The sequence below is a fragment of the Carettochelys insculpta genome, chromosome 23 (genome assembly GCF_033958435.1).
Source record: "Carettochelys insculpta isolate YL-2023 chromosome 23, ASM3395843v1, whole genome shotgun sequence".
Lineage (NCBI taxonomy): Eukaryota > Metazoa > Chordata > Testudines > Carettochelyidae > Carettochelys > Carettochelys insculpta.
In genome coordinates, this window is record NC_134159.1 from 6,467,050 (window position 1) to 6,479,869 (window position 12,820).

Sequence of the window (12,820 nt, forward strand, 5' to 3'; positions counted from 1 at the left end):
CCAGGTTTCTGGAGTGAGGTCAATTCATCTTGAAAACAGGGATCTTGCAGAGGAGAAAGAGCGCGCCTCATGTTTTTACTTCTCTAAAATGTACAGGTGTCAAGAAATCACATGGCAGGGCTGGAGTGGAGGTGTGCTCTGGGCCTTTGAGGAAGGAACCCAAATGCAGGAACTTCAAAACCAGACGCGGAGTTCGTCTGTGGCATGTGAGTGAGTTGCCATTTATGCCTCAGTTATCTTACTAGAAAGGGATATTTGCCTGAGTAAAATACGTGGCGCTTATGAGGGTTAAGCACATGGTTGGCAAGATCCTCTGTGACGCTCTGTCATTTTACACCAGATGAGTTCAGCCAGGCCTATGGCTCCTAGGAATGGAGCCAGACCACCTCAAAGGCTTTAGAACGGACATCTCCTCCTGGAAGCAGACTCTCAGAGCCCCTCCTCCTGAGCAGGTTCAAGAGGAGAGTGAAGCCCTTGTTAGATGGAGCCCTGCTGGTTCTGTGTTCACACGTACACTGCACTCACATTCTGAACCATGGGGCTCTAGCTCTGACAGCACCACAATTATGTTGTCATCATCCCAGAGGGGGTTATATCAGGTTTGGTGTGAGACACGTTCTAGGGAAACTCAGTCCCATGGAAAAGAAAGGATGAGCCTCCCCCTCAATTCCCCCCACTGAGACTGGTCTCACCTGGCAGGCCAGCCCCTTCCTCACCTGCCCCAGGCTGGCCTCCCGACCTCCTCCCCTGCCCGAAGGCATCCCACCCAGCATGCTGCAGCCGCCGTTGCCCAGGGCCAGCCCCAAGATGTCTCCCCCCCCCGGTGTGTTGTACCTGTCTGCCCAGGGCTGGGACAAAGCTCAGGAATTCATCCACATGACCCACACACAGCCAGTCGACGTAGAGCTCCACAGGGGCCTGCACTTTCTGGGCGCAGAGGAAGTCCCTGACAGCCTTAGTCATCCTCCTGCCACCAACTCTAGAGGCCCAAGGGAAGCCAAACATTCTTCAGTTATGAACAGAATCGGCACCCAAGGTGCCCGGGGCCAAATTAAGGTGTAAACATTATGGGCTTGTTAATTCCATGACCTACTGTTCTGGGTGCAGCAGGCCTGGCTAAGTCCCATACCCAGGTGCTCCTGCCGTAAGCACTGGGGAGAGGTGGGCAAGGTAGGGAGAAGAGGGCTATTCTTTCTCCTGCCTCTGAGGGACAGAAGGCTAGGCCACCATCATACCAAGCAGGGAGGAACACCATGAAACAGTGATGGGACATGGGCCACCGGTCACGGCATGCCTGTGACCCCAGAGTCCCTTCATCTTGTACCAAAGGCTGATAACTACAGATTAGGGATATATGTGTAGTAGTTAAACCAAACAGCCACCTGCAAGGCATAGACACTGCTTGGTGCTTTACACAATACATTGCCAGGTAGCAGAGGCCAATGGCTTAAAAAATTTATATCATCTCAACTGCACTTTGTTGAACATACACCTAGAATCTGCCTCCAGTAAGCCAGGGTTCCTGGTGATGCTGCTTTTCTTGGTAGCTTCTGCAAAAGGATTTTCATGAGATGTGTCTATGCAGCAGGAGGCCCTGGTCCCTCATGATAGGGACTGGATGATCTTGGAGGTTCCTTTCAACCCTGTATGTCTCTGGTTCTACTATAGTTATAGGCAGCGTTTTTGTAGCTGTGTCGGTCCCAGTATATTAGTGAGATGAGGGGACGAGGTAGTGTTTTATTTCTTCATGCTTTATGTAGGGTTGCAAGTGCTTCTCTCTTACCAACAGAAGCTGGTGAATCTAGCACAACCCTCATTCCAAGAGTTGAATGACTCCCACTTAAGTAAGGGATAAGTTTTTAAACAGTGGCAGTCCTAGCCCTAGGGTGCAAGGACACAGAACAACTATGCCAAATATAAGCAATGCTTGCTTTAAGTGATGGTCACAGCTCAATGTCTTATTTGCAAGATCATAGACTTGTATCCAGGCTTCTACAAAGATACAATTATTGCTGTACACACATGGGTTATCTCATCAGGTGTTTTAGGATTGCTTTATTGGATAATGGTTGAAGGACATAATGGTTAAAGGACACAAGCTATCAAATGAGGGACACCTATTAAAATGTAGACCTGATGGTTAAAATACTTAGAATGCCTTGTGTTGCAGGGCTTTGTTTGTGTGCTGTATCAAGGGGTATTTCTATAAGCTTCTTAGGACAGAGACCAGCATTTTGTTCTGTTTGTATAGCACCTAACACAATGGAAATCTGATCCAAGACTGGAGTACCTGCAGGAGATCACAATGCAAATAATAAATTATCATAATTAGGAGTAGCATTAATATAAGAGGGTTCAATAATGAACAAAGTGCAGGACTGTTCTGCCCCCCCCTTACAAAGAAGGATGTGGACACATTGGAGAGATCCCAATGGAGGCCAACAAAAATGATGAGAGAGCTAGAGCACATGACTTAGAGGCACACAGAATTGGTTTTGTTTAGTCTACAAAAGAGCAAGGGGGAATTACAAAAGAGGATGGAGTGAGGCTGTTTTCAGTGGTGACAGATAATAGAACGAGGAGCAGTGGTCTCCAGTTGCACTGGGGGAGGCACAGGTTGGATATTAAGAAAAAACTGTTTCACCAGGAAGGTGGGGGAAGCACTGGAATGCGTCACTGAGAGAGGTGGTAAAAAGTGTCTAGGGATGGAGATTCTAAGTCCCAGCTTGACAAAGCCCTGCCTGGGATGAATGAGTTGGGATTGGTCCTGCTTTGAGCAGGGGGTTGAACTCAAGGACCTCCTGAGGTGTTTTCCAGCCCTAGGATTCTACGTGGCAGGAGGCACAGAGGAATTTGCTAGCTACTGCTGCCAACTATCTGCATGTGACTGTGTAAGGCAGTGAAGGTCCATCTTGTGGGATGGAGTAGGATGTACCTCTTCAGTGTGACTATATGCAGGACTGCCACTTGCCCTACCACCAGCTGTCCCCTCATTTTCTGCTCCCTGCCACAGATAGCCCACTGGTGCTCTAGAAACCTGGAGCACATGCGGCTTCACCCTGTTGCCACATCTACTCCTACTGAGCTCAGCTGGGGGAAGATGCTGCTCTGTTCTAGGTGCATTCCCACTCACCACCTCTCACCTGGGGAAACTGCTTCCAATGAGGATCCTCCCCAGGGGATACGCCTTCCCGCCAACAGTCACTGGAGGGCTGACTTCCAGATTTCCAAAAGAGTCGAGGCTGGAGACTATTTCATTGAATGGTTCTCGGGTCACATAGCCAAAATCGGGGCCCTTCCAGGGAAGGAGAAGACCATGAGTGGAGAGCAGATTGCAAACCGACAGGATTTTAGCGTGCCCTAGGCCTTGAACAGCCTTACTACCCTGGGTACATTGCACTATGCTGGGAATGAAGCAGTTAAAGCTGCAGCTGGTGCTGAGAACTCGATCTGGAGCACCCAGAGAAAGCAGCGCCACAGCCCAGTGGAGTGCATACAGCACTGCAAGTTCTAACGACTGTATCTCCAGCACTACCACCAACTCCATGTCACGCTTTGGGTGACTCACATTACCTCTCAATGTGTAAAAGGAGGACATGCACCTCTGACAAACTCTTGAGGTGTGTGGGTAGAAAGCCTACCAAGGCCTATGCTTACTATTCAAAACACAAAGGTAAATCAGGGCTGAACATCTGGCTGTGGGGTGGTGGGGTGGGAAAAGAGGAGAATCTAAGCTGGTTTTATAATCCCCCAAAATCTGACTGCTGAGGCACGGAGTTTTGAGGGAGCCAGCATTCCAGGTCACTGACAAAAAAGGGACATTTTTTGATAAAGAGACAAAGGAAGTTTCTTCAGGCTGATTAAAACATTGATGAAGTCCCAACATTTCATTCCATTTCTGACCTTTAAACAAAAATTATATCACAAGCAATGAATTTAGTCTTCAAAAGTTCTTTCAAAATGAAAAACAAAAAGTCTCATTCTAGGTTTAAAGTGACTTAAAAATATATATATATATATATATATATATATATATATATATATATACATACATACACACACACATATACACACACACACACACACACACACACACACACACATTTTATCAGTAGCCAAAAACCGCATTTTCTTTCCAAGAAAACCCAAAGCCTTTCAACCAAAACTCCCCCAGGAATCGGTGTTAAGTTCAGTGGTGGCACCGCAAGATAGTGTCACATACCAAGACAGTCTTGAAAGGGAAGTCCTGCAGCTCTCCATCCCTGGGGGAGTCAAAAACCACAGGAAAGGTTTTATGGGGAGCCTGTACATAGCCAAGCTCCATCTCGTCCTGTTTGGGGGACAGAAAACGGGAAATAAACAGACAGCCAATATGGGGCTTGAACCCCCAGAAGAGATCTCTGCTTAATCAGGCCCCCATGGGCTTTGCTCTTTTCAAACAACCAGTTTCACAGCAACTTAGGGCGTAGCTACACAGCAAAGTTACTTTGGAATAACGGCTGCTATTCTGAAATAACTTTGAAAGTGTCAACACAGCAAAACCGCTATTTTGAAATAATTTCAAAAGAGTGGACAGCTTATTTTGAATTCTGTCAACCTCATTTATGAGAAATGGTGCCTATTCTGAAATAGCTATTTCAGAATGGGGGCTGTATAGACAGAGAATAGGTGCTATGTTGAAATAAGCTATTCCTGAATAGCTTATTCCAAAATGACACTACCATGTAGACATAGAAGACTGGTTGCAAGTGCCGGTCTTACATGCTTCCAGGAGCTCGAAATCAGAAATAGGCTCTGTTGTGTGTGGACACACTATTTTGTGATAAATTTTGCTTATCTGGGGCTTCCCTGTACTGTGGGGACATTATTCCGGAATAGTGACAGAGAGGTAGCCGTGTTAGTCTTTAAAGCGCTACGTGACTGCTTTTTTGTTCTGGAATAGTTTATTTTGGAATAACAACTCTAGAATAACTCTGTAAAGGCCAGGCTTGTTCAGCATGTCTGCCAGTCAGATCCCAGCCTGTTCTTGGAGCTACATCTTTAGAGGGTTCACTCCACGGTAACAGATGTGACCCTTGCTGGGCTCATCCAGAGGGACTTGCAATGCAGCAGGATGTGAAGAAGCATAGTCTGCTTCCCTTCCGCTCCGTCCTGAGGGAAATTCACATAACAAGGGCACGAAATACCACCCGACTGCAGTGTCAGTATCTTGAGTCTGCCCTTCCAGGGCTCCACAAGACAGTGAGAGGCAGGCCCCACATGTTTGTCTTTCCCACTGCTGGCAGCATGACCTGGATCCAGCGGTCCCTGCGGTTCTCCACCTCTGGGCAGATGGTCAGCTTGCACTTGGCTTTCCTTGCCAGTTCACTCAGGGCTTCCACAAAGTCAGTGTTGTCGCTCAGGCTGTGAATGAAACAGGAGAGGAGAGGGAAGCCTGAACTAGGGGATAGACAAACCCGCTCCCGCTACCCCAAAACCTTTTTACCAGCCCTAGGGAGACCTGCAGGCCAAGGTCTAATGTGTGGACAATGGAGTATTTATCCAACAGGAGTGCAGGGATTGACTACCTTAATGGGCACTGATCAGCCTGGCTCCCAAGAATAGCCAAGCTCCATCCCCGGGTACCAGGAGGGAATTTGTCACCCAGTCAATCTCACTGGGGCTTTTGGACCAGGTGTCCTTGCCCTCCCATGGCACAAGGGCAGGTAGAGGGAAATGGTCAAGGCATGATGGGTCCCAGGAAAGTTTCTGGTCTTGCAAGATCTCCACATATCTGAATGGATGTCTGTGATCGAGTGGACTAAGCCCTATGTCCCCTACAGGGGACCAGAGGCCTTGCCATGTCCCATTACAGTGAGAGGAGCAGAGAAGAGGTCCTCCAGGGAGGACAGAGCAGCTGTCTCTGCTGCAGCTGATCAGGACCCTGCAGGCCAATATAAAAGAAGCTGCTGGGCTAGGGCCTGGTAGTTCCTCATAGCAGCTTGACCCAGGCAGGTCTGTATACTTTGCGTATTGGACCAGCAGCACTGTGGACAGCTCTGAGTGTGAGCTGAACTTAGACCTGGGTAAAGCCCATGTCCAGTGGCTGGAGACTGGCCACAGACCCAAAACAAACCAACAGCACCACAGACAGAACTCGTCAGATCCTCGCCCCCAGAAACTTGCCAGGCATCCAGGCAAGGCCCTAAACAGCAGCCCTTGGCCACAGAGGGGCGCTCACAAGCTGGTGGATCCCATTACAGTGCCCAATGAGACCCATCTTACTGTGGACTGCAGCTGGTTCCCCAGGGCCTACCTCTTTCCACCTTGCATGCTCTAAGGATCAGTTAAGCACGGGGGCCTGCTGTAAAGCCCAGTAAAGTCAGCAGGACTTCAGCATGTGTTTGACATTACACTTGTGCTGAAGGGCTGCACTGGACCAGGGACAGACAGCTCAGCACCTCGCAGGATCAAGCCCCTGGTTAGAAAATGAGAGCTCAGGCCATTTCCTCATGGCCATTTTCCTACCCCTGCCCTCACCTGCAGACAAACACCTCCAGCGGTCGCTGAGTGTTGGGGGTCATAATCCAAGGAGCCACACGGAAAACCACCGTGTCAGTGAAAATCGGGGTCTCAGGAAGACTCTGAGGGAGTGAAAAAACCCAGCAGTTGATTGATGGATCCTAGTTTAGCTCTGAAGGTCTTTCTTGAGTGGGGCCGGGGGGGGGGGGGGGGGGGGGGGGGGAAGAGCCTCTGCCAGCTCTCCGCCCTGTGTGGAGGACGCAGCAGTGTGTTGCCTTTTGTCTTTCCCGTTGCTGCTCCTTTTACTCACATGGCCTCTACCAGGAGAAAGGGGAAGCTCAGGCAGACCTTGATTTAGTGGCTATTTAAAACCAGTTTCCTCCTGTCGAGCGGTTAGCATCACAGCCCTTGGTCAGCTGGGGTAGCGACTCAGCCAGCCAGGACATTTTCACTCTCTCCCACCAGCATTCTGACTTCCAGCACAGGTCAGAGCAATGACCATCAATGCTGAAGCCTGCTGTCACTTCCACTGCAGAAGCACCTCTTAACTGGTGGTAGCTGTAGGTAATTATCTCCTAGTGAGCCAGCCACTGGCAGTGGACGTGACACACACTCTTAGCCAGTGAGAGTCTGTAGTACGGATACGTTTGGCACAGAGACCTCCATGGCAGCAGCCACAGGCCAAGCTGCCCATTAGGAAAGAGCAAGTCACTCATTTACTCCAGCTTGGTTTAGAGACTGTGGGATAAGGGATTCCAGTGCTGGCCCATTTCCATCCCCTCTCCCCAAACCCTCCAGCAAACCTGTCCAGAAGCAGCTCTTCCTTTGGGTGACCCACCAGAGACACCAATTCTGAAAAGGCTAAACCTGCAGGCAGGCCACCAGCCTGAGGACTGCAGAGCTGAACTGTGCTGTGACAAACATCCTGCTCAGAGAGTGGGAGGCAAGGACCCTTCAGTCCCCCACAACTGGAGAGTCTACACCTGTGTGGTGCTCTGGTATCCTCCTGTGGTGGAGCAGCTGACAGACTTACTGAAACCCTGGATGATCCTTAGTTCCGGCAGTGGAGACTCAAGCTTTAAGATCCGGCACACTGAGGCTCAGTCCCTGCTGCTCCTGAGCCACCCCAGGGTGTGGTGTACCAGCGGCAGCCTTGCTAGAGAACCCGTTCTGTGGAGCTTTTGTTCTCTCCAGCCCAGATAGGCCAAGTGAATACATCTCGTCGTACCTCAGTGGGACTGTCCAGCAGCGTGACATGGAAGGAGACCAGCCCCAAGAAGTCAGCATCAGGGAAGGCCAGCCCCTCCACATAGAAGGTGTGCTCCTCTTGTCCGCTGGGATGCTCCACTACATAGGAGAGCTCATGGGACCCCAGCACGTGCTCATACTGGTAGTGAGTGTCATCGCCTGCAAAAAAGGGAAGCATCCCAACACTTCAGGGAACACACCGCACGAGAGAGAGAGAGGAGGTAGCCTGCCCGTTCCCAGATGCAATGGGAAATGTTATCCGATGATTGGACTCATCCTAGCATGCTGCAGCGGGCCTCGTCTACACAGCGATTTAGCCCCACCAATGTAGCTGGAATGATGCAAATGTCATGCAAAGCCACGATTTGCACCAGTGGACTGAGTTCCTCATCGGAGTTAAATCCGCCATCATAAATTGCAACTTTCACTGGTGGATATATGTCCATGCTAGCAACTGGGGCTAATTTTCATGATGAGACAGCCAAAGGGATTAGATTGACATTACTGGAGTTTAAATCTTATGATGCACTTTACTGGACTTGAAACTCTACTCTGGCTGTACCTTAGCCTCTAGTTTGGACAGGAATTTGCAAGACGACGGACGTGGTTAGAGTTGATATTACTCAAAGTACAAAAGGAGCCTCATGAGCTTTAGAGCTGGTTTAGAGGCATCCAATCAACGGCTGAATGAGGGGACGTCTATACTTACATGAAGATCAGCACTCTGTAGGATGGTCTGGAGTTCAATTTAGTGTGCCTTGTAGGGACCTGCTAAACTGAAAATCGAGCATGCCCATCGACTCTGCTGCTCCCTGCAGTTGTGAGGAAGAAGGGAATTGACAGACCTCCCAAAGTGGGGCTGTGCTGGAAATTTGATTTAATTACATCAGCTCCAGCTATGCCATTCTCAATACCTGGAGTAGCATCTCTCAAGTCAAATTTCTTTGTTGGTGTAGACCTTTACCAACAAAAATCTAACCCTTCCAAACTTAGTTTGGCACACAATGTAGATCCTACTAATTCAAAACCAGAACTGAATGTTAGGATCCTCTGCCAGGACTGGCCTACACAGGGCCCCTTTGTGGCCCAACTCATCCAGCTGTGAATTTCCAAGTGTTTCCCTTTCCTTGAAATCAATGGGTGGCTTGGCAGGTTTGAAAACCAGGCAGCCTTTTTCAGAGGCTTATGAGCAGTGATGGCGGGCATTGGCCAGGAGTGAGTTCATAAAAGCCTGTAGACCCAGTTGTGCCTTGTCCAGCTCTGCTGGAAGGAGACCTCACATGTGGACAAGGTAGTTAAAAGTGGAAGACCCAGCTCAGTTTGGGTCTGGCCAGGAAAGGCAGCAGACTTCCACTACCCCTCAGAGAGAGCGAAACCTGGTTAGGGCAGAAGTCTAGGATAGCTTGCAGCTTGGACAGGACGACTGGACCACAGGAGACCCATTTGAACACAGGCCCTAAACAGACAGGTCAGCTCCCAAAGACTCAATCAGCCAATGCTATTTTGAGCTCTCACTTCCCTTATTTTCACCACTTCCATATCTGGAAGTAGTGGGACTTGAGAATTCTTTAGCCAGCAGTTAAAGCACGACTGCAACAGGCAGTGACTAGCACTATTTAAGGTCTACTTAGAAAAGCTAGACATACACAAATCCATGGGCCCAGATTTAATGCATCCAAGGGTACCAAGGGAATTGGCAAGTGTCATTGCAGAAACTTTGGCCATTATCTTTGAAAACTTGGGAGAGGTCCCCGATGACTGGAAAAAGGCAAATGTAGCGCCCATCTTTATAAAAAGGAAAGAAGGGCAACCCAGGGAACTTTAGACCCATCAGCCTTACCTCAGTCCCCAGGGGAAAAAAAAAAAAAAAAGAAACCATCCTCAAAGAATCCATTTTGAAGTACTTGGAAGAGGGGAAGTGATCAAGAGTAGTCAACATGGATTCATCAAGGGCAAGTAGTGCCTGACCAAATGGGATTAGCTTCTATGATGAAGAAACTGGTTCTGTGGACATGGGGCAGTCAATGGATGTGATATACCTTGACTTTAGCAAAGCTTTTGAAACAGTGTCCCAAAATATTCCTGCCCATAAATTAAGGAAATCTGGATTGCATAAATGGGCTATAAAATGGACAGAAAGCTGGCTAGATGGTTTGGCCCAAAGGGTAGTGATCAATTGCTCTATGTCTGGTCAGTGGTCAGTTTCAAATGGAGTGCCCCAGGTTTGGTTTCAGGGATGGTACTGTTCAACCTCTTTATTAATTACCTCGATGAGGGGGATGGATTGCACCCTCAGCAAATTTGTGGATGACCCTAAGCTAGGGGGACAGGTATGTATGTTGGAGGGTAGCAACAGGGTCCAGAATCACCCAGGTAAACTGGAGGATTGGACCAAAAGTAATCTGATAAGGTTCAACAAGGAGGAGTGCAGAGTCCTGAACTTGGGCGGAAGAATCCCAAGCATTGTTAAAGGCTGGGGACTGACTGGGTAAGGAGTAGTGCAGCAGAAAAGGACCCGGGGCTTACAGTGGATAAGAACCTGGATATGAGTCAGTGTGCCCTTGTAGCCAAGAAGGGTAACAGCATATTGGGGTGTGTTAGGAGGAGCATTTCCAGCAGAGCTAGAGAAGTTTTTATTCCTCTCTATTTGGTACTGATGAGGCCACATCTGGAGTACTGTGTCCAGTTCTGGGCTCTCCAGCACAGAAGGGATGTGGATGCACTGAACAGGGTCCAGCACAGAGCAACCAAAATGATTAGGGGGCTGGAACACATGGTCTGTGGAGCAGAGTCTGAGGGATCTGGGCTTATTTAGTTTGCAGGAGAGGAAAAAAAAAAGTGAGGGGTGATTTGATAGCAGCCCTCAACTTCCTGAAGTGGGGTTCTAAGGAGGATGGAGAGAGACAGAGAGAGACTATTCTCAGTAGTGGCGGATGGCAGAACAAGGAGCAATGGTCTGAAAATACAGAGTGGGAAGTGTAGATTGGATATTAGGAAAAACTATTTCTACAGCAGGGTGGTGAAGCACTGGAATGTATTACTGAGACGGGTGGTGGAATCTCCATCCATAGAGGTTTTTAAAGTCCCAGCTTGACAAAAACCCAGTTGGGATGATGTAGGGTTGATCCTGCTTTGGGCAGAGGGCTGGACTTGCTGGCCTTCTGAGGTCCCTTCCAGCCCTAGGACTCTATGAACTTGCAAGTCCCCAGCAGGATGAGTCAGGCCACAAAGGGTCCCCGCGTAGGCAAGGCCTTGTGGAGGATCCTAACATTCAGTTCTGGTTTTGAATAATAAGACCTATGTTTGGCACCAAACTAGGCTTGGAAGGGTTAAATTTCTATTGGTAAACATTGATTTCGCCATTTAACCCCAAGCCAACAATTACGTATGTTCACAGATAACTGAAATTTACAGATAGGGGAAGTGAGAAATGTGGTTTGAACATGATCTTTAGTCAAATTCCAGAGATTTGAGGTTCTGAAATAGGCTTCTTACAAATAGATGGTAAGGACAGGTCAGAGTTGTTGACGTCAAGACATTTACTTTGTCAACACAACCGGTTTATGTTTTAACAGTTCATGAAGCTTTAATTCTTTGAATCACAGCAGCTACTGTCACTAAGCAAATGTTTGACACCCCTGGCCCCCAAAAGTAATTCTCAGCAACTGTGAAAATTTACAATCAATATTGGTCAAACTTCTAAAGATCAGGTTGAGTCAAGCCTGTGCATAAGGCACTGAGCTCCACACACATCCAGCTCATGCACAAACCAAAAGCTCCATCTCCAAACCTCTCCCTGTCCTTGCAAGGGCTTTTAAGTCTGAGGCAGGGCAGTCAGTCACCACTCCCTTGCAACCCCAGAAGCCAAGTCATTCTTTATCTGGAGCCCATTGCCACGTAGTCGCTCTCCTCCTTTGAAAGCCATCATAGAAATTGCTTCCACTTGGATCCTCCCAGCCAGCAGCACACATCTGTGTACACATCATGCCCACTAAGACTGATTTCCACCCCCCATGTGTCTGATATTGGAACCCAATAGAACTCTAGACTTTCACTCCCCGGAGAGTAAGAGAAGCAGGAGCAGTCAGTTTCCAGGCGCATTGTCCCTTCCCTGGAATACTGCACCTCGGTCCTTCCCCAGCAACTCGCTTTGAACATTCACTAGGAGAGCCAAGCAGACACTCTGCATGCACCTGCTGCCCCAGTTCATCTCTCACCGGGATGTCCAGTCTCACTGTCTTATTAGGGCCATATGCTCCTTTGTACTGCACTCGTAGCAGGTAGGTCTTCACTTCCATGCCCCCAGCCCCAGGGTGCTAAACACTTATACTTCAGATCTGCCCCAAGACACTGTTCCATAAAACAGACACCTACTGAGGTGAAGAAGTAGGTCAGCGGGGGGTGGGGAAGGCATAGTGCACTGGATCTACTGGAAGTGGATCACTTCCTCCACCTGGCAGTGAGGAGGGCACTTGCAGGTGGGGAAGGGTGGGGTTCAGCACGGCCCTGGAGGCTCCAGATGCGAAGGGGTAAAGAGACTTGGCAGCTGAGACCGTCATGGTGCATTTGGAATGCTTGCAGGGGTGGTGGCAGGATGAAGGCTGGCACAGCAGCCACCTGTGACAGGCAGCAAGGACACCTGGGTACAGTAGGACATTGCATGAGACCATTGCACTAGAAGGTCATTACGGTGGCACAAAAGAGTAGGCAGTGTAAGAAAAAAAAGCAGAGGAGTGCAACCATTAAGGTCAACTAGAAACATCGAACTCTGCCCGCCTCCTATATATTCATCATGACACAGTAATTACAGTGCTGAGTTCTGGCCATGAGCTTCCAGTGCAGCTCAGGAGCATTCCCCCAATCCTGGGCTAAGCTACTGTTCCTCAAATAGTAAAATAGAAAACCCAACCATGCAACCACCACGCACAGGTTAAAGCACCTGAATGGTCCCACTTGTGTCAAGGGAAGTACACACATGCGGAAGGTTGATCCTGCATATAAGAAGGTTGAGCCAGGGGATGGGGACCCCCAGCCATGTTTGGCAATAGACCCTTTTTCCAAGCTGGGAGAA

General features: G+C 48.9%; 1 protein-coding gene across 5 annotated transcripts in view; it reads right to left on the reverse strand.

Moving 5' to 3' along the window:
- Positions 1-12,820, reverse strand: part of LOC142025577 (protein-arginine deiminase type-3-like) — a 37,132-nt gene that overhangs the window by 7,234 nt on the left and 17,078 nt on the right. For all 5 annotated transcript variants that reach the window (XM_075018046.1, XM_075018043.1, XM_075018042.1 and 2 more), the window contains 6 exons: positions 7,730-7,908; positions 6,520-6,623; positions 5,292-5,403; positions 4,223-4,330; positions 3,144-3,295; positions 835-979 (listed from right to left, as the gene is read on the reverse strand). In XM_075018046.1, coding sequence (XP_074874147.1) covers positions 835-979; positions 3,144-3,295; positions 4,223-4,330; positions 5,292-5,403; positions 6,520-6,623; positions 7,730-7,908 — 800 coding nt within the window. The remainder of the gene's footprint in view (positions 1-834; positions 980-3,143; positions 3,296-4,222; positions 4,331-5,291; positions 5,404-6,519; positions 6,624-7,729; positions 7,909-12,820) is intronic.